The sequence below is a fragment of the Patiria miniata genome, unplaced genomic scaffold (assembly GCF_015706575.1).
Source record: "Patiria miniata isolate m_02_andy unplaced genomic scaffold, ASM1570657v1 HiC_scaffold_23, whole genome shotgun sequence".
Lineage (NCBI taxonomy): Eukaryota > Metazoa > Echinodermata > Asteroidea > Valvatida > Asterinidae > Patiria > Patiria miniata.
In genome coordinates this window covers 1,343,161-1,370,933 of record NW_024037062.1, presented here as the reverse complement: position 1 = coordinate 1,370,933, position 27,773 = coordinate 1,343,161, and the positions used below count along the sequence as shown (strand labels likewise).

Genomic DNA, 27,773 nt, shown 5'->3' with positions numbered 1-27,773 from the left:
TGAGAATTATAAAGCTGTTTTTACAATTGTTTTGATCTGTTTTCAATTTGACATTTTGTCTAGAGGATAGAGATCATGTCCACAGCAGATCATTCATTCCCATCCGGTTATTATCAGTACGTACTTGGTCTCTTATCTGTAGAAGTCGGTTCCCACAGTTGTCAACATTGAAATTGTGCATGCAAGGGGCCGGGTACTAGGTCACGCCGGGCGGGGTTAGAGGCACAACTATTGTAACAAGCATTAGAGGGAGATCATTTTACCATGTGGTGATGTACCTCGCATTGGATGGGCTTGTCAGATTTCTCGAGACAGCTCGACCATCATGTGAGTTCATGTCTAGGTTCGTGTGGTGGTGGTGTTTGTTACACTGGCTCTGTCCCTGCCAAACATTGGAGCTGTTTTTGTCCAGGTGTTGGATAGGATTGAAAAAAAAATATTGTGATGGAAACAATTTGGTGGTCTTAACTGTTAACAGAGACGGCGGAAAGAGATTCTAATGGGAATGGCTGAGTTACTGTCATTCTTGTCTTGTTTTGTCATTCTTGCCTCGGAAATCTTCATGTGTTGGTCTTAATTTCTAACAGATTTTTCGGACAGAGTCTTCGTGAGAACCTCTCAGAACAGTTGCTGTCCTGGTATCAGCAAATTCATCATTGTTACTTCAGAATGGTTTGAACAATATCTCGGGCTTGATTGATTGTGAAGGAAAAATTGAGAAGACATCATGGCAAGCCAGTCAGCATCGAAAAAGCATAAAGATAAGCCCTCCCAGGCCTTGACACTTGCCAATCCGTGGGCTATATGCCTTGCTAACGGTAGGGCTGTGGAGGAAGACAGTAAGTCCTCTGCCAAGGATAATGACGGAGCAGCGAGTCCACCTAACGGTTCGCCACTGAGGACTTGGTGCGGCAAGATGGGTCTTGTTAAACTCTTCCTTCGCAAAGCTCAGCCGTTTTATTACCTTGAACTTGCCGGGGACTTAGTCAGCCTGTCAGGTAGGTTAAAATAGGGGAGAATTTTGCCAACCAAAGTTTGTCTGTTTGTCAGTCTGTCCGCCAGGATAGTTGTCTTGATGTTTGTCTGCCTGTTTATCTTTCCACCTTTTTCTTGTACCTGTTTGTCTGTCCAAATTCTGTCTTGATATTTAGATGGTTACTGAGGTACTTTGTTTCTTGACAGGTCCACGGTTACTGCTTCCACCAGGCCAACAAAATGGCCACAGCAGTGTCGGCAACCGAAGCCTGGAGTTTTTCAGGCAGTCTGGGGAAAGCGTTGGGAGGAACTCCCCGTCACCTCTCGCCAACAGAACGGAGAACGACCTGGTCGTGAGAACCAACGAAAATGGGTCCGGGGCGGAGGATCGTTGCCACCATCGCAGTCACCGGAATTACGAACAGCTGCGGAGTGAATGCAAGAGAGCTATCATAGAGTTGGAGAACTTGAAGCGGCAGCACTCGGAGGTGATGGAAAAGTTTGATCATGCCAATCGGGAGGCCGAGTACTGTCGGAACAAGTATCGCTCTTCTGCCGAGACGGCGGAACAACTCCGCATGGAACTGCAAGCCAAGATGTGCGAATGTGCTGAGGTGAATGCAGACTGGGATCAGGCTAAGAAGGAAATCATCGACCTGAGGCAGACTCACGAGAACGACTTGAAGGAGCTGTCGGAACTGAGGATGCAGAACCGTGAAGTCATGAACCAGCGCGGGTCGTCTGAGGTTCTGAATAAGATGTATGATACAGCCTGGGACAAGTACGAAGGATTAAAAAGAGAATATGAAGCTCTGAAGCAGAGGAACGCTGACTTGACATCCAGGAATAGTATCTCAAACTTTAATATTGGGAGGATGGAGGAAGATATCAAGAGACTCAAGGGGCAGTTAGAGACTGCTTATGCTGAGAGGGACCGATCGTATACGGAGCGTAATGCACTGAAGCAGCAATGCACGGTCGTAATACGCAAATACGACAATGTCTTACGGGAAATGGACGAGTCGCTGCAGAGTACAAAGCTTGCCAATCAGAAGTACGAGAAAGCGCAGCGGGAACTAAACCGCATCCAGCACATCAAGCATGAGATGGATAAGAAGATTGAGCGCGTGACCGAGGAACGCAACGCCGCCGTGCGAGAGTACACGCTGGTGATGAGCGAACGTGACGATGTTCACAAAGAGATGGAGAAGCTTCAAGAGGATGCTCAGACGGAGAGCTCATGCAGGAAGAGCATCGAGGAGAAATACCGGAATGTCTTAGCCATCAATGATGCGCTGAAAGGCAAGATGTACGTTATGAGTAAAGAGCGTGATCACGCCTTGAGGGAGTACAATGAACTGAGTGATCGCTACCGCGACATCATCAGCAATACAGCCCTGGCGCAGAAAGAACGGGACAAGGCACTGTTTGAGTTTGAGAAATTTAAAGACGAGAGGGATGTCGCACGACGGGAACGAACTGAGGCTTTGGATCAGCGGGATAAACTTCTCCAAGAATGCTACAATGCCGTCCAGCAGCAGAAATCCATCAGTTACGATTATGACCTGGCCTTCAAAGAAGCCGAGGTCCTGCGAAGGAACCTGGACACTGCCGAGAAAGAACTCAAAGAGGTGCAGTCGGAGACAGACGACGCCAAGCGGCAGCGAGACCGGGCATTCCAGGAACGCGTCAAGATCATGATGGAGCGGGAGAGCATCCGGACACTGTGTGATAAACTCAGACGGGAACGCGATCGTGCGGTCAGCGATTTTGCCGAGGCTCTGAGAAATCTGGACGACGTCAAGCGACAGCGAAATGATGCCGTGAAGCAGCTCAAAGAAACGAAGTAAGTATACATGACAACTTCACATAACAACTCATCATCTTTTGTAAAGTATTGATAACTTAAACTTGAGGATCTTTTAGTTGTTCACTCAATAACTTTAGTCAAATCTTTTCAGAAATCTTTTTCAAAAATCTTTTGAAGAGACCAAAAAACTATCAGCATGTTGTGGCGTGAGAACTCAAAAGTAGTGTTTGAAAATTATTTATGTTGTGTTCGTCTTTAAATTTTCCCACCAAAATTGGCAATGTAATATAGTGCTATCCTTGTAAATACAAAAAAAGAAGTTTGAAACCATACATTTCGCCAATTTTTCTTAATTCCATTCTTGTTGGAAAAAGTGGGGGGGGGTGGAGGAGAAAGAATTTCAAAGCTAAAATTACACAATGAAAGTTGTCTCTGTTGCGTGAGAATGAGCAATAACCAGTTTACCCCCAGAGTCTTGCATAATTGGTCATAGGAGCAACTTCTGCATACTGAAAGAAATAGAGAGACAGATGTTCCGGTGTGTTAAATGAGCCATTTAGCTGGCAAAATATGATGAATGGATGGCTAGGTTCCATTTAACTGTGACAGCTACCAAGGGCGTATTGGAAAGAAAAGAAAAATTAGTTGGATGCACAGGGTACGCTGTCAATATCATGTTCGTGTTTGACTGAGACGTATGATGGACTAGTGCTGCTGTACTGGCTAGATTAGAATGCCCAATTGGGACCTGCCACATCATACAGTGCCCAATCACCCTGGATATTAGAAACAAGTCAAGCGTTACGGCATTGCTCTCGACAAGATAGGCCACAGAACCAGTTCTAATGCACACACATGCATCCCCAACAGTGTTGGAGTTGAGTTCATTACAAGTCCAGTCACAAGTAAATCACAAGTCCAAGCAAAAGGGGGTGAACAATATTTAACCCTAACTCCCTAACATCTTTTACTAGGAACTGGACCAATTCCATCAAAATCCATCAATCACTGTGCGTCTAATACAGAACTGAACATGACATTATGGAATCCACCACTGACACACTGGTTGACATTCACGGACTTGTTTAACACATGGCTTTTATCACAATAGCAGTACAGGAAGCTAGGCAAAATCAATCGGATACCCCTCGCACTGCTTCAGGCCATTAGGCCCAAGTCCATCATACTCCATCAATATTTAGTTATGCCAGGCCTTCTGGACCAAGTCCCCCCAAATCCACCAAAATGAGGGGGTGGATTTTGATGGAGTTGGGGTGGAATGCCTTGTGAAAGTTCATTTGAATAGCTTGCAAACTTGACTTGGGACTGGGTGATGTTGTGATGGACTCGTGATGACTTGCAGGGACTTGACTCGACTACACCACTGATCCTTAGTATACTGAGGCCCCACAATACTGACGTCTTCTTGGTCACAAGCATGCATCACTGACTTTATTATTCATTCCGTTCAACCAGAAAATGGGAAAATGTTTAGTAGAATCACTGTATACATGAACATGCTTAAAACAGAATGTTGCTCTGTAGTAAGCTGCAAAGCTTGCATTAGCAATGTGAGCACATTCCCTACTATTGCACCCAAAAGGAGTTGGTAAAGTATATCATTTCTAGCTATCCAAAAAGTAACTGACAAAAATTATTGTTGAAAAGCATACTTGGTTTAAAGATAGTAATGACACCAAACTCCCTGTGAAATTATTCTTTCTGGCATGCTGTCATTTTGAAGACCCATTTTTGGAAATTTCCATAAGTAGTTCGTTTTTTATTCGGCGAAGCCGTGAATGGGTGCGCGCAAGCATTGACACGATGCACGAGAGCGTGGTTGCTATATTTTGTCTGTTCAGTGTGTGACATCGCGTAGCTGCAATCAGCTGAATGAGAACGTGTCGCGGATGCTGATTTCGGGCGCAATTCAAAACACGACTCGACGGCTATTTCTGAATTGAAATCGAGATCCTAGAATATTGTTTTCTCGGAATATACAGCATTCACTGAGCTAAAAGTTCATCAGGTTAGTTATTAAGTACCCTTTTTTAGATTTTGAGCACTTTTGTTGCTTAAAAAAAAAATGCACAAATGACAATGATACACTCTACCTTTAACAGAAAGTCTTGAGCTGAAAGATATTTTGTCAGTTGAAACTATTTCAAAATATGAATAAATAATGACAACATACATGTACAGGCACGCCAAATTAACCTTACCGCTGCAAGCAGATTATGCTTTTAAGATTGCATTCATCCAAATGCTCAACGTAAGTTCTCAGTTTGCAGAGGCAGTAATGTGAGAGACACAGTACCGATAATTTGAAATGTCAATTGCGTGCTTCAGACAGCGTCCCTAAGGAACGTCGCTGCCCGTCACTCAATTTTTCAACTCGAGTTGGTCCAATTATCTCTGTGACTATGTTGTGTAATCTTCCTTAGCCTGCGAGGGACGCGTCCCCCGATGGACGATGCAAAATTGGTTATGGCACGCTGCTGTAATGGGTTTTGGTTGATACAGTCGGTAAAATGGGCTTAGTGGTTTACCGTAATATTCAGGATTATGCTCCCAGGAATTGGAGGGTAATGAAATTTTGTTGGATTCGCGTGAGTCTGGTATTGAGAAGTAGACGGGAAAATGGAGCAATTAAACCACTAAGTAAACGGTTGTGAACAACATTTGAGGCAAAAGAACTTTTTGAAATGTAATGGAGAGACAGCAGACAGTATGATTAAACAGTGCTCGTTGATGTAGCATCCATAATTCACAATATTTTGACTTGGACCTATGTGAGGTCATATATATTTGACACACATTAAGCCATCGGCCTCGGTCCAAAACATTTGGCCACCGGTATCAAATGAGGGAAATAATCGTCATAGCGATTTTTGGCAAGGTATACACCTCCAGAGCTGGAAAATATGTGATAGCATTGCAGCGGTGGCAGCTTTTTGGGTGCTATCACCCTTTTTTTCAAAATGTCCATCGAAATGCTTGTTACCACTCTAGGGGCGGTATACCTTGCGCATGCGCACTATAATCATTTATGCCCTGATTTGATACTGACCAAACCCCCAGGCTGATGGCCTACATGTGTACATGTCTTAATTATTTTCTAAATAAGGTTGCATCGGAAATTGCTGCTGGCAGTAACGCATGTGTGTATGGCAAGTGGATTCAGCCGTTCCATAGATGCTTACTACTAATGACTAAGCTATAGCCAACTTTGCTAAGCAATTTGGGCTTGGCCTTATTCTTAGTCCATGGGCCTTTGCACGGACGTTCGCATCACACCATCCACATTTTAGAAATAGAAAATACTATGTACGTTTTAAGTGTATATCTTCTAGTTGATGGAACAACCATCTGTTACTGCTGTTCGCTGATCATGTACCCCCCTCCCCTCTCCTCAGGGACAAGATGCAGAAGCAATCGGAGAAGGACTTGCACACAGGGATGAAGAAACTCATCACCAACCACAGCCGAGACTCGGCCATCGATGCCGACTCTCAGGAGTGGGAGACGGAGACGGTTGCCATAGAAACCGAGCGGGTGAGGAACTGCTTCGAAGAACACTTAATTACTTTTATGCAAGATGTTATACAAGATGTTATGTTACAAGATATTATGTTACAAAAATTATCAATCTTTATGAGCCTAGTAAAAAAAAATCCACGAACCCATTACTAATTATGCTACTACTGCTATTTCGACCAGCAAGACAGCACCATATATGTGAAGCAGGAGGTCGGGGGTTCGAGGCCCACCCATGTAAACTTGTGAAGGTTTTTTTAATTTTCTTACAGGCACTTCGAATCACTGAGGTTGCAGTGCTAACAGTTCTTAGTGATTGTTTGCATTGCAAAGTACATTAGACATCACAAAATATTCGTTGCAAAATCCGGCAGAGTTGAAATGCGTTCAACTTTTGCCAGTATGCAATGCAGATTGTTGATTTCAAAATCCCGCTTTATTTTTGAACTCCCTGCATTTGCTTCGTCTTCCTCAGGAGGATGGTGACGTCAGTGTGCTTGGGTTTGACTTTGGCGACAGTAAGGACCACACCCAGATCCCAGATGACTGCTCACTGATCATCACAAAAGTGGACAAGGGCAGCCTGGCGGACGGGAGACTCAAGTGAGTTTCAAATCTTAGGCTCTATCCAAATTACTTGGCTCTGCTAACCACATAATTCCGTGCTTATGATCACCATTTGATGCTAACAGCGCTAGCTGACAAATTCTGTGCTAACCCTGTAAGCACGGAATCCTTAGTTACGGGATGTGCGCATGCGCAGAAACCAAAATTCCTCTGAGTTTTGAGGTCGTCAAACTTCACTTCCACTTCCCCTGCTATGCTTTTTTTAACAAAGGCTAGTCACCAGCAGTCAGATCATATGTCAAGCAAGCACTGTGACTAGTCAAACTGGGTCAACAGACGAAGCAGACAAGCTGTGGTCACAGCTGTTTTATCACTCACCCGGAGTCAAAGCATAGCTGTATCAAGTTCATTCCAAGGCAGTCAATCCTGCTTTATGGTGGCTGGGAATTCTTACGGATTGAAACAGTCACTTGATTGATTTTGACTGCAAGGACAACTTGGCACAAAATGTGTGTTAATCACCAGGGGACAACTCAGAATATTCAGCTTGACTGATTCACAGCTACGATCACAGAAGATTATACAAACGTAATATTGACCATCTTTCTTCCTTGACCACAGAGTCAATGACTACGTGTTGAGAGTCAACGACATCGACCTGACCAATGGTGATCGGACTGTGGCTCTACAGGCCGTCAAGAAAGCTAGGGGCGTCATCAACATGGTGAGTGGTTCTGGAATGTTGCAGTTGAGATACTTGTGATGGATTGCAAGTCAGTCGCAAGTCGTGAAGTCCCAAGTCAACTCACAAGCTATCCAAAATGAACTGCGTATGACAACGGGCATTCCTTGTGACTGTTCAACCCCTGTTACTTGTGACTGGACTTGTGATTTACTTGTGACTGGACTTGTGATTTGCTTGTGACTGGACTTGTGATTTGCTTGTGATTGGACTTGTGATTTGCTTGTGACTGGACTTGTGATTTGCTTGTGACTGGACTTGTGATTTGCTTGTGACTGGAATTGTGATTGCTTGTGATTGGACTTGTGATTTGCTTGTGACTGGACTTGTGATTTGCTTGTGACTGGACTTGTGATTTGCTTGTGATTGGACTTGTGATTTACTTGTGACTGGACTTGTGATTGGACTTATGATTGGACTTGTGATTTACTTATGACTGGACTTGTGATTTACTTGACTGGACTTGTGATTTGCTTGTGACTGGACTTGTGATTTACTTGACTGGAATTGTGATTTACTTGTGACTGGACTTGTGATTTGCTTGTGACTGGAGTTGTGATTTGCTTGTGACTGGACTTGTGATTTGCTTGTGACTGGACTTGTGCTTTGCTTGTGACTGGACTTGTGATTTGCTTGTGACTGGACTTGTGATTTGCTTGTGACTGGACTTGTGATTTGCTTGTGACTGGACTTGTGATTGGACTTGTGATTTGCTTGTGACTGGACTTGTGAATGGACTTGTGATTTACTTGACTGGACTTGTGATTTACTTGTGACTGGACTTGTGATTTACTTGTGACTGGGCTTTTGATTGGATTGTGACTTGGGTTGCTTCAAACGAAAAAAATATGCACAAATGGCAAATGATGACATTTCGTAAAGATTAAAGGTAGAGTATATACTCTACCTTTAATCTTTATGAAACAGTGTTGGATAAAAAAAAACAGTACTTTAAGTACAAACAATTTTTCTTTTAAACTTTTGGACTTATTTTGTGCCCCTGTCGCCTCTTCTTTGTAGGGGCGGGTTATCCCCTTTAGATCTGGCGTTCCAGAGTTAGGCCCTACCAAAAAAGTCACTCTTAAATCTTCACAATTTGGATTCAAAGCGACCTTCAAAGGCCAGTCTGAAACTTCAGTGACTTTCCTCGAACACTGAACAATCAATCTGATCTATTACGAATTAGCATCGAGAATACTTACTGTGATGTCAACAGTTTGCATTTTGTGTTCATGTCAAGTATCAACCAGTCTCAAGACTTTCAATTGTCCCCAACAGGTTGTGAAAAGACGTCGCTCCTCTGGTGCCAAGTTCTGTCCAGTCACCCTCTTCCTGACCAACAAGGACCACGGGGTGACCTTGGAGTCTGGTATCTTCGTCAGCCGTATTGAACCTGGGTCTGCCTCAGCCAAAGAAAGTGGTCTGATGGTCGGCGATCGCATGGTCTCGGTGAGTTGGGTTTTTTATTTCCGTAATGTTCATGTGCTTGTTTTGTATTTGTCATATTTGTTTGTAAGATTTGTCCTGGTCGAATAAATAGTAATAATAATAATCATTACTGCGAATGGGTCATTTGGGAGACATTCCTATAGACAACATTTTTCAAACTTAAATGTGCCCTAACCCAATATTCCCTTGTCCTTTTTCCACGAATTTCGGTATTTTTACTAATTAGACCACGAGCAACAAATATAACCTGATTGCGACAGCAAAATTTTGCCTCTAAAGGGGGGCTGTGGAATTAGGGAGACATGAAAATGTCTCCCTAATGACCAGTGTCTCCTATTGTCGAAGAAATTACGATAACGTGTCTCCCTAATGGTACATTTGTGCTAATAATAATATTGCTAAATAAACAATTCAGTTCACCGGCAAATATTTTACATAACAAAATTATGCATTTTTATCAAGTTGTTATCTTGGTTCTACTTCAACTATATCCATGAGCATAATTTGATCTCAGAATTTACTCCTTTTAAGGTTTCTTCAAATTGTTCATATTCTATTTAACCCTAACCCTATTTTATTGAAATTGGAGGATTCAAGACTGTTAGGGTTAAAGAATAATCTTTTCAAAACAATTTTGTTTTTTGTATTCCCAACTGCAACAACTGTTTCTATAGGGAGCATACACTCATCAACAATTTTAGATTTCCATTTTTTTTTTCTTCTCCTTTTCTCATGCCAGCTGCAAATTTGCTCATATTTTGCGTTTAGAAAGTGTACATTTTTCCAATTGGTAGCGAATAATTTACTTGCTTTCTTCATCATAGGTTAATGGGGAGTCTGTGCTTAACAAGCAAGCCAGGGAAGTACAGGAGTCGTTAGACACCGTTGGGGAAGCAATCACTCTCAACGTCATGCGCGTCTCATCTCCATCCTCCTCCTCCGGGCTGCCGTCCAACGCCAGCCCGACGGTCGAATCGATCAAGAGCCACGAGACGTTATCCTCCAAGTCCAGCCTGACGCCCCTCATGTCCCCCTGCGAGGACTCGGAGAAGACTAAGAGCGGCCGGAATATCAGCATACAGACAGAAGTGACACTGTCACAACCGCCGCCACCGATCTCCCCCCCGCTGATGCGACACCAGCAAGATGCGACCCGCTTTGAGGACAAGGTGATTCAGAATCCCCACTTTCAGGGCAGGGACTACCTGCCCCCGGGCTCCAGAGGTCAGGGGTCGCCGGACTGGCAGATGAACCAGCCGGAGCCAGTTCAGTACTCGAGCACGAGGCCTCACGCTAACAGTGAGCCGGCACGCAGGCAGGACGGTGGGATGGCTTGGGACAGTCAGCATCAGCAACAGTGCAATCATGAGAATGCTTGGGCATACCCTTCACAGCAACAGCAGCTACAACAGCAGCAACTGCAGCAGCAGCAGCTACAACAGCAGCAACATCAGCATTCATGTCAGAGCTCACAAGACTTTAACCCCCATATGGAGGATTTCCGGGACAGTGTCAGACACTCAAGGGAAGGCTCCTTCGTGGGTTCGTCTCACTCCCGGCAGGGCTCTTCCCACTCTCGACAGAGCTCTCGTGAGTCATCGGGAAGGCATTCCGGATATCACACCTCCCACAGCAGTCACGAGAGCTTCCGGGAAAACAAACGACAGAACAGTTTCGAGTCTCGAGATCACATCGGCCACAATGACGCTCACAATCCACACGGTACCAAAGAAATTCCCTATCGGTCTCCACCACCGTCAAAACACGGGAACCACACGAAACAGGATTCCAAGGAGAACTATCCGCCTACCCAACCTCAGACAAGTGGTCCTGAGGAGAACAAGACCTCCCCGGCCATGATTCGGCCGCGAAGAGCGCGGGATGGTAGTCCGAGGGTTGACCCCTACACAGAACGCGGGGAGTTCTACCGTGGGGGTGGCCACGCTGAGAAAACGGAAAATAGCACCTGGCCCAAATCAAGAGGACCCCCAGAAGTGTACCTGACCAACAGGAAAAAACCGAAGCGTATCACTACCATTCCAATCATGAATCCCCCATATGAGAATGTGCAAAGCGACAAGAAAGGAGATGGAGACATGGTGCCGCCAAAACCTCCGAGTCGCAACTCCTCCTTGAAGGCCTCTAGAGATCGTCGACGGGAAATTGTTGAGAGGCATCAGAGATCTTCCTCAACCTCTGCAGGACCGGAGCACATGGGCGTTTCAGAGACAGCCCAACATGGGCAACCCAGTCAGCAACACCAGACTCCGAGTTACGGACATTCACAACCAACTCTCGAGAGTAACGACGGTGGCAATCAGAATAATAATCGAGACAGCCAGTCCTCGGTGGTGCACTACCAAGCTGGTTCCTTGCCGGATACCAGCGTCGACTACACTGTTGTCAGTGCGCAGCCAGAGGTAGCCACTCAATTCAGGCCGATTTCGACCCCCGTAATCCCTGGTACTCAAGGCCAAAATTCATCTGATTCCAAACGTGCAATTCGGCGTCGTGCCCCCCGCCCCGATCAGCTAGAACTCTCCCGCTACTCCCCCCAAACACCTCCACCCCATACCACAGGTGGTAGGCCATCGTGGGAGCATCACCATTCCGCCATGTCACAAAACATTGAGTTCCGATCGCAGCCAGCTGTCATGGTCCGACACTCAAACAAAGTCCCTTACTTCAAAGCCCACAGTCACTGTTTGACGATTTCCAACAGACCAGGCCGGCCTGCCCATTCCGCAATCTACATGCCTCCATACCCATCCTCGAACCACTCCATTTCACCCTCAACCCATGGCGACGATCGCTCTCCGTCGCGGGCCTCTCTACCGACTATTCCTGGAGGCTTCCAGGTCGACAGTCGACGTAACTCCAACCAGAGCTTTGACTTCGAGCCCCAACACTCAGCCCCTCACGGCTACAACCCAAGGGACGATGGGTTTGGTACCTTCCCTAAGAAAAGTGAGAAGAAAGTGACTGGATGGATGACTCAGAAATATCGTGTCAGCCCGGTAACTTGCCTGTCTACCAGCTCTGTAGAGAAAGGTACAATACAAACAAAACTTTGACACTTTTGGTTTTTAATTCCAGTGTTTTGGCAGCTGTGTGTAGATCTGACAGTAGAAAATCAAGACAAAAATTCAATATTGGGTTTTCTTCTGTTCACATTTAGCAGTACATGTATATTAGCGGGGTAGATAGGAGAAATATTTGGAGGGATAGTTCACTTTGATGGTAAAAGCATGGCATTTGGCACACAGTAAGCGTATGTCATGAGAAAGATATTTGGCTATGGGCTCCGTGCTTCAACAAAGAGGGCGCCCTTTTACCTAGCAATGATGTCCCATGGGCGGGACACATACATTTGGCTGGTTGACGCGTGCGCACCGTTCCTTGTGTGTGACGCACGTGCACCAGGGGATTTGTACTATGTACACACTGGCCGCGCTTCGCGGCAAAATATTGCAGGCAAGATGGCGTCGTTCAGTAACTCCCAACTGTACTTTCTTTGCCGGTGAGGGGGTACTTTTGAACGGAGCGTATAGGACTATTGCAGATTTGTCCTTTGAAAAATATAGGTAAAATAACAAGAAAGTTTCAATATGGTTGCCATTGCTTGTTATTCTATCTATATTTTTTTCAAAGGACAAATCTGTGATGTCCTATAACCAAATATCTTTCTCATGACATATTGTAACTGTGTGATGAATTCCCTGCTTTTATCATCAAATGAATAATCCCTTCACCTATCTGCTGTGCTATATGCCCAACGCTGTCTGAGAGTTTGCAAAAAATCTTGCACAAACTTGTTGAGATGGGACTCCCACCCACGACGTCCTGCTTGCCCTGCTCTGATGTAGCAGAGGGTACTTCACCAATCACTATCTTATATGATGGAATTTTATTTTTCCAAAGTTGCAAAAATGTGATGAGCCATATATTGTAACACCTTTAGACCATTATCATGTTTCGGCCATCATGATTTTTCCCATTCAAATCAACCTAACCAAAGCGAGGCTGAAAGGAAAAATTGTCTGGTTACTTTTTGCATAAAGAACGTTATCATTCAGGGCTGTTATTGGAGACAGGGAACATGACTGTAATGGTGGCAGCATGTTAAAGGTCTATTGATCACCCTTCGTCCATCTCAACAGGTTCTGTATCCTCAAGTTCTGGCGGACGCGACAACCCAATCTCCCTCAGTCAGTTCTCGGTCAGTTCGTCCGGTCGTAGCTCCGTCAGTTCATTCTCAGAGCCGGAGGTTATCGTACGGAGGTGTTCTGGGTAAGTTGATGTTCATCAAAAAAGTAAGACACTTCATGGCACTAAAGGAGCCAATTCCACCCCCCCCCCCCCATGACTACCTACCCTAGCTTATCGTTGACTTTTTATTGCATTGTACAGTCTTCATTATTGGGCTGTCAATGGCCACGTTGTGTAGTACAGTGAAACATCGCTATACCGAACACTGCTATACCGAACATTCGGCTATACCGAACATCATGCTTAGGCCAAAAAAAAAAGTCTCCGTTTTCTGGTATGCGCACGCGTCGCCGTAGCCATGCGCGTCGGCAAAATGAAAAAGTTTTTTTCTCAATGAAAGATGATGTCTCAAAACCACCAAACTCACTGGTTTGACTGGAATCCTGCTGCTACACAATTTTAACGTGTTTTAATATGGGGATATGATCGAGAATAAGCTTTATGTGGCCTCTCTGGACTCCCATATATTTGCACTAAGTTTAGTCGGGCACCATTTGCAGTCATCAGCCGACATTTGAAGCAAAAAAAAACGGGTAAAAAAAAAAAAGCCGCGTCGCCGCACCACTTTTTGGGCAAGCTCCATACCAGAAATTGGAGACTTTTTTTTTTGGCCTTAGCTCCCGATTTTTATGTTCAAAACGTTTACTGAAAATTTTTAATAGAAGAGTGACAAGTGGCTATTGTTACCCCAAGGAATAGAAGGGAAAGCCACCCATTGCTGTTGGTAGTAAGCTCAAAAACTGTGAATTACATAATTCAGGGCACACGTTCAGAGTTGTCTTTCAGTAACTACCAGGGCGCGCAGGGTGAAGTGAGTACCGGAACACCGGCAGCTTAAATCACTTACTGAATGATCGCTATAACATGAACCAAAAATTTCTGTGGATCCCGCGATGTTCGTTATAGCGGCGTTCCACTGTCTGTTACGCTTGCTACATTTTTCGTATTTTTATCTTCGTGGCCTCAGCTCCTCAGCTGGAACCCGCACCATTGAGATAGAAAAGAGCAACGAACCGTTGGGCATCAGCATTTTCCGAGGCAGTCGAGGTGGAATCTGTGTTCATACCGTAACGCCAGGAAGTCTGGCAGAGAGGGCCGAGCTACGATATGGAGAACAAATACTGGAGGTATTAAGATCAGTTTTCTTATGTCTTTAGCACTGTAATGTCATGGTCTGCAATGTTAGGTTTTGCCCTTCACCGACGTATAAACACTGTATGTTAAGTGTGTTACCTCCCGAGTGAAAGTTGGAAAAAAATCCTCGGGTGGGATTCGAACCCACGATCTCCTGCTTTCTGGTGCAGACGTCTTACCACTGGACCACCGAGCTTGCGAGATCGGTTGACTGAGGTTACACTGTTTATATGTAGGTGAAGGGCAAAACCTGATATTAATTTACACCACCCCAACATGAATGGTCTGCAATGGTCGGTAAGGGTTTGTGACTCATGATCAAAGGGTTTTCGTTTCAAGTCCTGCCCTGGTCAAGTGTTGTGTCCTTGAGCTAGCCACTTTACCCCAACATGGGAGTCTGGCAGTGAGGGCTGAGCTACGATATGGAGACCAAATCCTGGAGGTTACAAAAATCAATATTCTCGGTCCTTTTATGATGCAAAGAAGTGCTGTTAACTTTTTTCTCCTTACATTTATTTGAAATATAAAATGCTTTCTGTATAAGATGAATATGATGTGTATTTTTCATTCAATAGTTCAACGGACTAAACTTACGCCAAGCGACTTACGACCAGGCAGCCATTATCTTGAGCCAAGGGGGTAACAGCATCAGTATGCTGGTCATGTACAACGCTGAAAGTGAGTCTTGGCATTCAAAATCCTACAAAGTCCTACAAAATAATATGATTTTTTACTCACTGTAGCACCTGAAACCAAAAGAAACAATCGGTCAGATCGGATTCTCCCCCCCCCCCCCCCCCCCCCGGTCGAAAATACCCCCTCTTACCCTAGTTTTTATTTTGTACCGAAGAAAAAAGTACCTGGCTACAACTCTGTAACTGTGTTCCGTTTTCAGCAGAGATGCAGCGAGATTCAGTGTGTGACAGCGAGGAAGTCACGCCCACTTCCACGCCTGGGAGTACGCGCACCAACTCCCCCATGCTCAGCCGACCCCAGTCTGAAGTCTGCTCAGACACGGGAACAATGACCCCGCCCACCCCAAGGGCTAGCCGGATATACACGTGAGTACCCTCCATCCTGGTAAAGTGGATTGCTTAGGGACACAATACGATTGGCATCCTGGATATAAAGTTTTTAGCCAGATATACACGTGAGTTATATAACCCTCCATCCTGGAAAAGTGGATTGCTTAGGGACACAATATGACTGACATCCTGGATATAAAGTTCTTAGCCAGATATACATATGAGTTATATAACCCTCCATCCAGGTCAAATGGATTGCTTAGGGACATAATATGATTGAATTCCTGGATTTAGAGTTCTTAGCCAGATATACGTGTGCGTTATAACCCTTCATCCTGGTAAAATGGATTGCTTAGGGACATAATATGATTGACATCCTGGATATAAAGTTCTTAGCCAACAAAGTCACAGTTTGAGATGCTGTGCGACTTTAATTTTTTTTAGTTGATATCTGTCAGGAAGCTGTCTGCTTTTAGTAAAGTTTGTCGTAAAAATAAAGAATTGTGGGCTTTTCTAAAACAAAATTTCAATCAAAAAAATTCAAGGGCCTAACGTTTCAATCCTATTAGGATCTTTGTCAATGGCAAAAATTTAAGACAACGTTCAATTAGCCATCAAGTATGTGAAAAAAAAAATCCTAGTATTTCTGAGAAGATGGTGCATTGTAGATAGTGATTTGCATAAGAAAAAGTTTGTTCACTTGTTTTGCCTTGTGTCCAATGCCAAACCACTTCTGTTTATTTGACAAGAGAAACACTAAATGAAGCCACTTATCTACCGTCACCTTACGTTAGCAGTTTTTTCGATAGTTTTGATTTTGTGTTAAATACCTGAAACCACCAAAGAAGAATTTCAACACATGAATGGACATGCAGCCTTTCGCTGAAGATGATTGAGTTGATTATTTACATTGCTTTTTGACATCATCCTCAAATTTCCATCGAAAAGTGGACGGAAAACTTGGGTAAAACTTTTTCTGTCTATTTAAGATGGAAATTTAACGGTGATTTTAAAAATAAAAAAAGAAAGAAATGATTCAACACGTATTACATGTATCATAAGCCTGCATGTCCATATACATTTCAAAAAGTTTTTGGGTGGTTTCAGTACTGTAAAAAAAAATATTAGAACCATTGGAAAAACTGCTAGCATGATGGTGCAAAGTTGCCCATTTTGTTGTGTTTCTTGTCATTTTTATTGTTGCCTTTGTTTGTTTGTTTTTTTTTTTTTCAAAGTGCACCCAAAGAAGAGAACCTCCCATCGCCCAGCGAGCCTCGCTTTGTGTTCTTAGAAAAAAGTGGCAACAGTCTGGGGGTTGGGGTGTTCGGCGGCAATGCGGTGGGCATCTTTGTCTATGAGGTGCAGCCGGACGGAGTAGCGGCCAAGCCCAATGGATTACAAGTCGGGGATCAGATACTAGAGGTACTGATCAATTACTTGTCAACATTTCTTACCAAAAAAAAAGAGTGAAGTAGCAAAAATTAGGTTTTGAGATGTGTGATTGAATGTGTTTATTGGGTGTTTTTTTAATCTGGTCTGTGTTGTTTTTAAGCTCTCTGTGCTTCAATGGAGTGCTTTGGCCTCTCGGCCAAGTACATCAGAGTCCAGCCTGGGGTTATGGCGTGCATGTCCTTGGGCACGATTTTTATTATTAATCCAAGCAGAAAAATTTAATTCTATGTTGAATCATATCTTTCCAAACTTAAAGAAACTTAAGGAAAACATCACATGTTCATATGAAATTTGTATTTGTGGTTTTATATCAGTGAAATAAAATACAAAATGTAGGTTTAGAAATCAACTTGAATTTGATGAGAAATGAATTTGATAGATTGGTAAACCTTGATCAGTTGGCAAATTATTCCGTATTTTTGAACCTTTTGCAGTTCAATGGAGTTGACTTACGCTGTGCTACAGCAGAACAAGCCGCCATGGAGCTACAGAAACCAACAGAGAAGGTCTCCATACTGGCGCAGCACAACATCGCAAGTGAGTACTTGCACACACAAAACTAGGGCAATTTTGGGCGGTTCAGTAACACATGGGTTATGCACCGAAACTTGACACAAACTTAAATATTTTTGTGGTTTTCTCTGTTAGCTTGGTGTCTCTTGAAATTGGGATCTTGTGACAGAAATGCCCATTTAGTGTCCCAAATCTTTCCAAAACCTCCAGAATTCAACAAGATCAAGGACCAGCACGGTGACTCGATGTACATCCGTGCCATGGTGGATTACCAGGCGGAGACCGAGGACCAGCTAACCTTCCGTAGAGATGACATCCTGTACGTGGACGACACCATGTACAACGGCGTGGTAGGGGTGTGGTTAGCCTGGCTGCTGGATCCTGTCGGCAAGAAGACTAGGATGGGACAGATACCCAGCAAGGCACTGTAAGTAGAACAGGCAATCACAAGTCAATCACAAGGCCACCAAAAGTCAATCATAAGCCAATCACAAGGTAATCAAAAGCCAATCACAAGGTAATCAAAAGCCAATCACAAGTCAGTCACAAGTCGATCACAAAACAGTCACAAGTCAATGACATGGCAATCACAAGTCAATCAAAAGGCACTTAAAAGGTAACCGCAAGACAGTCAGTTGTCAATCTTAAGCAAGTCACAAACCAATCATAAGATAGTCACAAGCCAATCCAAAGCAGTCATAAGGCAATCACAAGCCAATCACAATGCAGTCACAAACTAGTGCACTGTCAAAAGGCAATTACAAGCTAATCGTAATGCAATCATGTCAGTCATACTCAATCATAAGGCGACCACAAGGTAGTCACAAGCCAACCACAAACAGTCATTAGCCCACCACAAGGCAGTCACAAGCCAAAATTTAAACAGTTTAGCCCACCACAAGGTAGTCACAAGCCAATCACAGAACAGTCACAAGCCCATCACAAGCCTATCACAGAACAGTCACAAGCCCATCACAAGGCAGTCACAAGCAAATCACAAACAGTCACAAGCCCGTCACAAGGCAGTCACAAGCCAATCATAAACTCAGTCACAAACAGGTGCACTGTTAACACTTGTCTCCACAGACTTCAGAAGGACCAAGCCCGTAAGCGTAGCATCTCCCAAGGTCTCCAGGAGGAGGAGCTACGCAACGCCTCTTCAAGACGCAACGCCGGCCCGGCCCGGCGTAGCCTCTTCCGGCGTAAGAAACACCAGCGCAACAACTCAGACAGCAAAGAGCACAGCGAGGGATCGGTGTCGGATGTGCCTATCCAAGAAGGTAAGCAGTCTTAAACCTGCTTAGAAGAAACTATTGCCGAGAGAATACACTGATCACTTAGCCCCGCCCCCACAATGTATTAATCAATGACGGCCGTTATTAGTGACTTACATGTGTGCACAGATCTGCAGCATGCTTGCACTCATAATCGCACGTCTGGAACGCACAGTAAAATAGTGTGCTTAGCAGCGCTTTGAAACTGGTCCAAGCAATATACCACATGAAATTTTGACTAGAAATAAAAACACAGCTGAGCAAATCACAGGCAGAGTACATATCATCATAATAAGGCTTTTAAATCTTAAACATTTATGTAATTTGTAAAAAAAAAGTTTGCTTGTAGCTTAATAAAATCGGCCCCTCTGGTGAACTGTTTCGAGGATAGGTTTGACACTGTTTTGAAAATTCTCTAGATTTTCCAATTCACGGAGCATATTTGAAAAGAATAGGAGGTTAGCTGCATGCTAATTTTGCATAACTTCAGTAAATTTGCATAACTTCAGTAAATTTGCATAACTTAATTCATTTTCATGTTAACTTGAATTTGTAACGTTTTGTCTTTCCACAGAGGCCGTCTTGCCAACTTACCAAAGGGTGGAACCATTGGACTGTAAGTTGTTTTGCAAATCTGGAAATGTCTTGTTCTATCAAACGTTTTGAATAAAAGATTCTTACCTTGAACACACAAACAAAACAGAAAGAGAAATGTGCATGGTTCCAAACTTGATTTGTAAATTGTCAAGTTATTGAAATTATACAAATAATGAAACGGCATTTATATAGCGCAACATGAATCAAGGATTCCTCAAAGCGCTTGGATATTCACATTTGGCATCATTCAATGTGAGAATCTATGCATCTTGTGTTTCATGAAGAGTTTAAGACGGTGTCAGAATAAAGTGGTATTTTACACAAGAAATTTGTTCTCACTTCACATGTTTAAAGCTGGACAGGAAGACATCCAAAAAGATCCTTACCTTGCGATTTATTTTCAGTTTATAAAAGATCACTTCCAGTTTTCTTGGAATGTTTTTGTTGATCTCTCTTAGATCACATCAAGCGTCCAGTTCTTCTCCTAGGTCCCTTAGCAGACCGAGTCGCTGCCAAGATGGTGGACGAATCACCTGACAAATTCAACCGATGCTTGCCAAGTAAGTCATACCCCACCCCATGCCCCCTTCCCACTCTCTCCCCCTCCCCACACCCCTTGCTAGATTATTAACCATCCCCTCGCATTAGTTGCTTTGCTGTGACCACCTCTTGACTTTCCAGCGACCTCATTAGAGTACAAATATTTCTCACGAATTTGTGGAAATTTCTCAGGGAAATTTCAGGGAAAACTCGGGGAATTTTGTTTTCATAAACGGATGGGAACCGGTGTGCTTGCTGAAGTATCAGCACAAGTGAGAGAAATGCAGCAATGCATGGGTACCAGTTGATGATTTCTTCGTCTTGTTTTGAATTTTAGAAATTGTCCGGACCTCTTCAGAGATATTGCTGAAGGACTTCGAGAACAACGTCTATGTAGACTACCGACGTCGCGACAGTCACTTTGAGTGCATCCACGCAGCTACAGTGAAGGAAATCACCAAGAAGGTAACAACTAATATTGAATTTACATCACCCCGATGCAAACTCCATCTTATGAATAGGTTCATTGCTACATCAGATTCGAACCAGCCAACCAGTCCCAGCAAGCTTGGTGGTCGAGTGGCAAGACGTCTGTACTAGAAAGCAGGAAGTCCTGAGTTATAGTGTTTCATTTTTTCTTCGTTTTCTCTTTCCTTTAGGGTTGTCACTGCATTCTGGACGGAGTGTCTCCATTTGCCACGGAGAGGTTGCAGATGCTTCAGCTGTTCCCTATCGTCATCTTCATCCGTTACAAGTCAGCGAAGCAAATCAAGTAAGAAAAAACAGCCACCCAACCCCCACCAGGCCACAATGTTTGTCATCATTTGATCAAATCTCTGCAACTTAGTCGATCCAACCTGGTTCCTCCAATCCGAAAGAGAAACAGTCTCAACAATCTCAGACAATCCCAGCTCCCTGGGGAGTATGAGCTCGGTGCGCCAACAAAAGAGGGCGCCCTTTTACCTAGCAACGAGGTCCTATGGGCGGGACATTTAGCTGGTTGACGCGCACCGCTCATTGTGTGTAAAGCACGTACACCAGGGGATTTGTACTATGTACACGCAGTGGTACGGCACCACGTCGTGGCAAAATTGCAGACAGGCAAGATGGCGTCGGTCGGTCACCCCCAACTGTACTTTGTTTGCCTATGAGGCCACTGCAATAGCTTTTGCAAAGTCATTCCAGAAGATTAATCCGTGAAAATTTGATCTTTCCAAATCAAATTGGACGTTGGGAGAAGTATTCAAACCAAATCTAGATCTGTATTGTTCTTCTCCTCCACCGAAAATGTCCATTGTTCTCTCCTTTGCAGGGACCAGAAGGACCCCCTTTACATCCCTGACCGAGTCTCGCATCGCTTGGCCAAGGAGATGTTTGAGCAGTCGCAGAAACTGGAACAAGAATGTCGAAACCTCTTTTCAGGTAAAACTAGGAGTAGATGATCTCTCCCCATCTCTCAGGCACACTTGACAACATTTGCGAAGAAAACCTCCTGTTAAAGGCACACACAAGGATTACTAGCATTTATCCCAAAAGTAAACCTACCAAATTATTTTCAAAATGCTCTTCTTGATTAGAGATCGTACTGGTACTAAACACCACATGAAATTATTCCATCTAGCTTGCTATCATTAAGTAGAAGTCAAGAAATGTAGGTAATTCCCAATGACCAGGCAGTTGACTGATGTTTGGAAATACAGAATGCTATTGACAAAATCTTGTTTCGTGATCAAAATGTTGTGCATGGTTTTTTACTGTTTTCTTGAAAAGCCACTGAGCTGAAACTTTAACAGGTTTGATTTTGAATATTCTTCTTTGGAATTTGAGTGGTGTTATTATTGGAAACGAACAAAATGCATGAAAAGCAAATGATCATATATGCCTTTAACCATTAGCAATTGTACTACATTCTATTACATTGTGTTTATTCACTGAAAAATTTCTTAAAAGCATTTTGTACTCAGTGGCGGTTTTGGGCAAAACGGGGAGTAATAGGCAGGGTGGTTTCAATGCTACAGTGAATAACGGGTAAAGACAATGTGCCAGCGTAGACATTTTTACATTTATAAAGCTTGCCCCTACTTCACGAAATTCTACTTTCTCTTGAATAACTGAAGAAAAAAATTTGTTCCAAACCCCGATACCCTTCAACCTAAAAAAACCCTCACAACTGCATTTAAGGAGTGTGAGTATTTCACTGTGGTGCATTGTTCATAATGCCAGATTCCACCTACAAAATTATAAACACAACCATTTCATTTCCTTTCAATCCTTTTTCTCACGTGTGTTTTTGAACAGATATTGTCATCGGCGGCAATCTGGCCAGCGTCTGCACCAAAGTCAAGAAGGTCATCGACAAAGAGCAACATAAGACGGTCTGGGTTCAGTCAATATGCCCACTGTAAACTCACGACCGGGGATAACCAACTTTGGATGTAACAGGAGCAACTGCTCTTAAAGACCTTTGGTTGACTAATGTGGTTGATTTGTGTTGTATGCCTATTCCTCCTCAATCCTACAAAATCAACTAGGCACTTTGGAAGGATTTTGTAGGATTGAGGCTGTAAGCTGGCTAAGTGCCCATTGTTTTTGGAGGATGCATTGTGTCAAGGTCTTAATCTGAACCTTGTGTTGTTTATGCTTAGCCGTGCTTCAGTTTAGGCCTAGATTATACTTGATATCCCCCGCACTGCTTCTTAATGGCATCGACACGCAAGTCGGACTTTAATCACGGTTGTGATTGGTCAAAACGACATTGGGGGCGGGGTTTAACAAATTGGTCTATTGTATTCGGATTATTACATACTGTTGAGTCTTTTGTGCACTCTCGTTAAAAAAAAATCTTGCTCAAAAATAAAGATCGTTGTATTTTTGGATGGGCTACATTTTACGATTTGAATTAGAAATCCAACATCGTTTGCGAAGGTGTGTGTCTAAGTGTGTGTGGTTTTCCTTTACTTTTAAAATTGTTGTCATTGTAGATGTAAATATTCTCATTGGAGGCATTGCAATGGCCGGCATTGTAACGTTACAAGAGCTTGCATTTTGATAGCAGATAATTGGAATAACTTGCTTTGCCATAGTAAGTATTGAAGTAGCCCGCATTATACAATAGCTTCCATTGTGATAGCAGAAATTGCATAAGGTTGCATTGTAAAAGCATGTATCACAATAGCTTGCCTTGGTGATAGAAAATATTACTATAGCTTCCATTGTGATAGCAGAAATTGCATAAGGTTGCATTGTAATAGCAGGTATTACAATAGCTTGCCTTGTGATAGCAATTATTACAATAGCTTGCCTTGTGATAGCAGGTATTACAATAGCTTGCATTGTGATAGCAGATATTACAATAGCTTGCATTGTGATAGCAGGTATTACAATAGCTTGCATTGTGATAGCAGATATTACAATAGCTTGCATTGTGATAGCAGGTATTACAATAGCTTGCCTTGTGATAGCAATTATTACAATAGCTTGCCTTGTGATAGCAATTATTACAATAGCTTGCCTTGTGATAGCAGGTATTACAATAGCTTGCATTGTGATAGCAGGTATTACAATAGCTTGCATCGTGATAGCAAATATTACAATGGCAGAATTGCACTAGATTGCATTGTGATAGCAGGTATTACAATAGCTTGCCTTGTGATAGCAGGTATTACAATAGCTTGCATCGTGATAGCAAATATTACAATGGCAGAATTGCACTAGATTGCATTGTGATAGCAGGTATTACAATAGCTTGCCTTGTGATAGCAGGTATTACAATAGCTTGCATTGTGATAGCAGGTATTACAATAGCTTGCCTTGTGATAGCAGGTATTACAATAGCTTGCATTGTGATAGCAGGTATTACAATAGCTTGCCTTGTGATAGCAGGTATTACAATAGCTTGCCTTGTGATAGCAAGTATGACAATAGCTTGCCTTGTGATAGCAGGTATTACAATAGCTTGCCTTGTGGTAGCAGGTATTACAATAGCTTGCATCGTGATATCAAATATAACAATGGCAGAATTGCACTAGATTGCATTGTGATAGTAGGTATTACGATAGCTTGCTTTGTAACAGGAATACAATATATTTCATTGTTACGGCAAGTATTACAATAACTTCATTGTAATCGTTATGTTACCTTGCATTGTGATACCAGATATTGCTAAACTTGCTTTGCCATCGCAGGTATTGCAGTAGCTAGCTTTACAGTTGCTTGCATTGTAATAGAAAATATTACAATGGCTTGCAATGTGATAGCAGATATTCCAAAAGCTAGCATTGTGATAGCAGATATTACAATAGCTTGTATTGGGGTAGCAGGTTTGAACTACTTAACTTTAATAACTATCACAAAATATCTCTCCAAGATAGCTGAAACAATAGTCACAGTACTTGTGATTTTAGAAAGACTTGCATTTCATTTGATATTTAAGAATATTTTCAAACACTAGAGATAGTTGCATTCTTTCTTTTACACATTTGCATTTCTGTATTCAAAAGCGTGTGATATTCTTTTTTTGTTTCATTTGTTAATAGAAGAAGTGGAAATAAAAGTAGTGTTAATTTATCATTGCTGTAAAAATGACACGTTTGTAATATGAGTTTTCGCCAAACTGCGTTCATAAGCTGTCTGGCTGCGAAGCAAATTTGAAAGAAATTCATGATTGTACATAAGAAAAAAAATTACCTTGTATAGAGACAACTGCCAGTGGATGAAATAATTTAAGGAATTAAAAAGAAAAAAAAATGCACTGCTCGTAAATTCAGTACTTTGTATTATAAAGATAAATATTAGTGGGTTCTTGTGATTATTTATTAGATGAAGTGTTTAAAGATAGAATTGGATTTCATGCCATTCTCGAAAGCATCCAAGAATTTTTACCATTGATTGGTCACGTGCTCCAGGCCAAATGGGTGACCAATATGCGTAATTTTTTTTTTTTTTTTTTCATAGGGAGAATTTGCATTTGACTGTTGATATCTGTATGTTGCCGTCATAGATCAGTACCTTTTGCCTATTTAATAGTAGTACAATTGTTTGTTTGGTTTTCTGCTTAGCAAAAAAATCATGTAAATGTACAGGTCAAACATTTTGCTTACGTCATGTCATCATTAAGCGTGCTATGTCGTATTTACGTCTCAAGTTTTAAACATACAGCATGATATTTCGTATTTTTTTAAAATAAAATTTGCTTACATTAGCACAGCTTTGAAGCAAAAGAAAGATTGCGATTGTTAAATACCTTTTAAGCATCCAACTTTAAAAATTAAGTCGTTTCACCGAGCATATTTTGCACCTGTTAGAGGAGTTGTCACTCAGATTTTGTTTACATTGGATTTGTTTGTCAACAAATTTTGATCTTGGGTATGCAGATTAGTCACATGGTTTGTAGATTGCCTTCAGTTTTTCATTTAATATCCAATGTGTCAAGGGATTTTGTTGAGATTTCAAAAGGGTACTGAAGAAGCATAGTATCTCGCTCAAGTCAAAAAATGTTATTCAATTTGTGTGTGAGTGCATGTGTGTTTCAACACAGTCAAGTCATAACTGAAGAACAATTTTGCAGTTATGCAAAAGAAATTTTGTCCCAGACTATTTAGATGAGAGATTTATGCTTTCATGTTAAACTTTTGGCAGTGCTATGAGTGAGCAGTGCTTTATAAGGGCACAGGAGTCATGATGGGCATCAAAAACAAGTCGTGTACAGTTGACATGGTAAAAAAAATTGACTCGTTTGTAGTTAGTGAAATCCTTTTAGTTGACCACTCAAAATTCAAGATACAAACTCATTTTTTTTTTAGTGCATTGCAAAAGCAGAATTTGAGAAACGCAAGCATTTGGTTTGTGTACGTATTTGTGCACTAGTGTTCAAACATGCGATAGTCTAGCTAATATAATCTGGAATATTCATCTTGAAGCAGGATTTAAATATCTTAATCGACTGAACAAAATGCGTGTTGGTCTTTTTTTAAATATGTATAACTGTAATCGACGTAAATGAAATGAACAAAAGGATAAATTAATGATCAGATGTATTTGTAAGAGTATTCGGTACATTTTTTTCTCAGCATTTTTTTACCAACCAAACAATGCACAATGATTGTAAAAGTCTATGTGATTGCGTGTGCGTGTGTTTGTATATATGGCAACCAACCCGTAATTAAAATGTTGTGATTTTTCATTTTTCATGAATCAAACTTGAGCGTCAAATTTGAAGGATGTAACTTAAATGCTGATTGACATGATTTCATATAATAATATGAGATTTGATACGGTTGAGTCTTTTTCTTGGGATGAAGGGGATAAAAATGCCCCTGCCCTCTCTTAAATTAAAAAAACAATTGACCTTGTATTAAATTGTTTGAAATTTAAACATTTGGAAATTATATTTATGGCTCTTCTGAAATGTTCATTACTACTAGCCTGCCTCTCCCAGCTAAAAATACCTAGATGTATTTTATTGAGCAGAGGGTGCTTTTGTTTGCTAAAAGCCTAACATTTCTGGCCAAGACCTTGTTTTTGATTTGCCTCCTTATAATTAAATTAATAATTGTAAAATAATAATTTCTGTTGCAAGACGTGTCTCCTCAGCAAAATGTATTCTTAACTTTAAAGATGTCATTTCAATGACAATTATTTTTGCATGTTAATGGTCGCACTAGGAAAATACTTCATAGAATTACAAATTAAGAATCGCAAGTTAAATCACCTTTCCACAAAAAAGGCAGCTTCAGATAAAATCTGCTATTTCACACAATAACACCTCCAACTCTATCTGGTAAATGAAAAGCATGTTTGATACTTTATGTAATTGTAGTCTAATTTGGGATCCAAGAGGACTATTCTGGGGTTGGGGCAAGCAAAGTTCATTTGATAATTTTGTTAGTCTCCATGTTTGTTGTGCTTCATTGTGCAGTGGTAAGCTGTCTTGTTACAAAGAACAAGTCTATTAAAAACAAAAAGGAACCTAGCTCCTAGAGCAAGAAAGAAAAAAGAGGTTTTGATTTTCAGATGTGTGTTCTTTCTTAAAGATGTTTTGAAACCAAACTTAATTCTGTTCTGATGTCTATATCCAGAAGAAAAAAAGTAACATATGGAATTCAACCCATTCTGCGACTCTTTCTTTTTGACCCCAAAAAGCACCCATAAAAATCAGCATTAGCTCGAACCATAAGAATAATATCAAAAAATTTCCCCAAGAGTTGGGAGATCAAGGGCCGAGAAATTCCCCCCCCCCGAAAAAAGCTGTCCCACCCATTCTAAATAAAAGTCAATTGTTGAGGATTAAACATTTATTTCCCGACCTTCTTTGAGCAACCTTTCTTTCTAAATTCTAGCCCCTGACCACCCCCCCCCCCCCCCCCATTCTGACAAATCCAGGACAAAGCGCTGCCCCCCCCCCCCTGTCTCCGATCCCTCGCCACGCCCACCCAACTCCCAATGCCGCGCCTATTTTCGGTCGGGAACCAGCCTAATGGGAACCAGTCTAATGCGTCCCTGGGCCGTTTTAGTATGGTAGCTATTAAAGGACACTCTAGACAAAAACAAATTGTATACAGTTTGCAAGAGGGCTACGAAAAATAATGAAATAGGATACTGCTTTCTCCAAGCTTTCAACTGAGTCATTTCAGAATTAACTGTCTATAGCTAAGGTCTATATCAAAAGTCATTGTTTGTATTCATTGGTAATGATTTCATCAGTTTTATCCTAAGGTCTGTCATGATGTTGACCTCAGTCGTGAAATACATCATGTGCAGCCTGGAACGGTCTCATTGTGTCTTACGCTGACAGAGGATCGTGATCTTGACCTTGATCTTCATCATGACATCAGTCGACGTCACACTGCCTATGTCATGCTTACAACACTAATGTAAGATGATGTCATTAA

General features: G+C 42.1%; 1 protein-coding gene across 2 annotated transcripts; it reads left to right on the top strand.

Annotated features, from left to right (window-relative positions):
- LOC119731126 (disks large homolog 5-like) lies at positions 1-26,880 on the top strand. 2 transcript variants are annotated; one of them, XM_038204147.1, is made up of 21 exons: positions 1-998; positions 1,183-2,821; positions 6,202-6,340; positions 6,798-6,925; positions 7,511-7,613; positions 8,910-9,080; positions 9,905-12,131; positions 13,241-13,370; positions 14,317-14,476; positions 15,059-15,161; positions 15,382-15,544; positions 16,744-16,930; positions 17,395-17,497; positions 17,684-17,900; positions 18,560-18,753; positions 19,322-19,363; positions 19,803-19,904; positions 20,222-20,349; positions 20,544-20,656; positions 21,197-21,306; positions 22,183-26,880. In XM_038204147.1, exons 1-21 carry the CDS (start codon positions 728-730, stop codon positions 22,287-22,289), a joined length of 6,537 nt encoding a protein of 2,178 aa, XP_038060075.1. In that variant the 5' UTR covers positions 1-727; the 3' UTR covers positions 22,290-26,880. The 2 variants fall into 2 exon arrangements, with proteins under 2 accessions (XP_038060075.1, XP_038060074.1); XM_038204146.1 differs by having other exon boundaries at positions 15,379-15,544.
- The last annotated feature ends 893 nt before the right edge of the window (positions 26,881-27,773 follow it).

Bases quoted from the DNA above. Each gene is read 5' to 3' on its own strand.
- LOC119731126 (XM_038204146.1), top strand. From the start codon at position 728: ATGGCAAGCCAGTCAGCATCGAAAAAGCATAAAGATAAGCCCTCCCAG. The intron at 16,931-17,394 runs GTACTGATCAAT...AACCTTTTGCAG, and splicing joins TCGGGGATCAGATACTAGAG to TTCAATGGAGTTGACTTACG. The intron at 19,905-20,221 runs GTAAGTCATACC...TTTGAATTTTAG, and splicing joins ATTCAACCGATGCTTGCCAA to AAATTGTCCGGACCTCTTCA.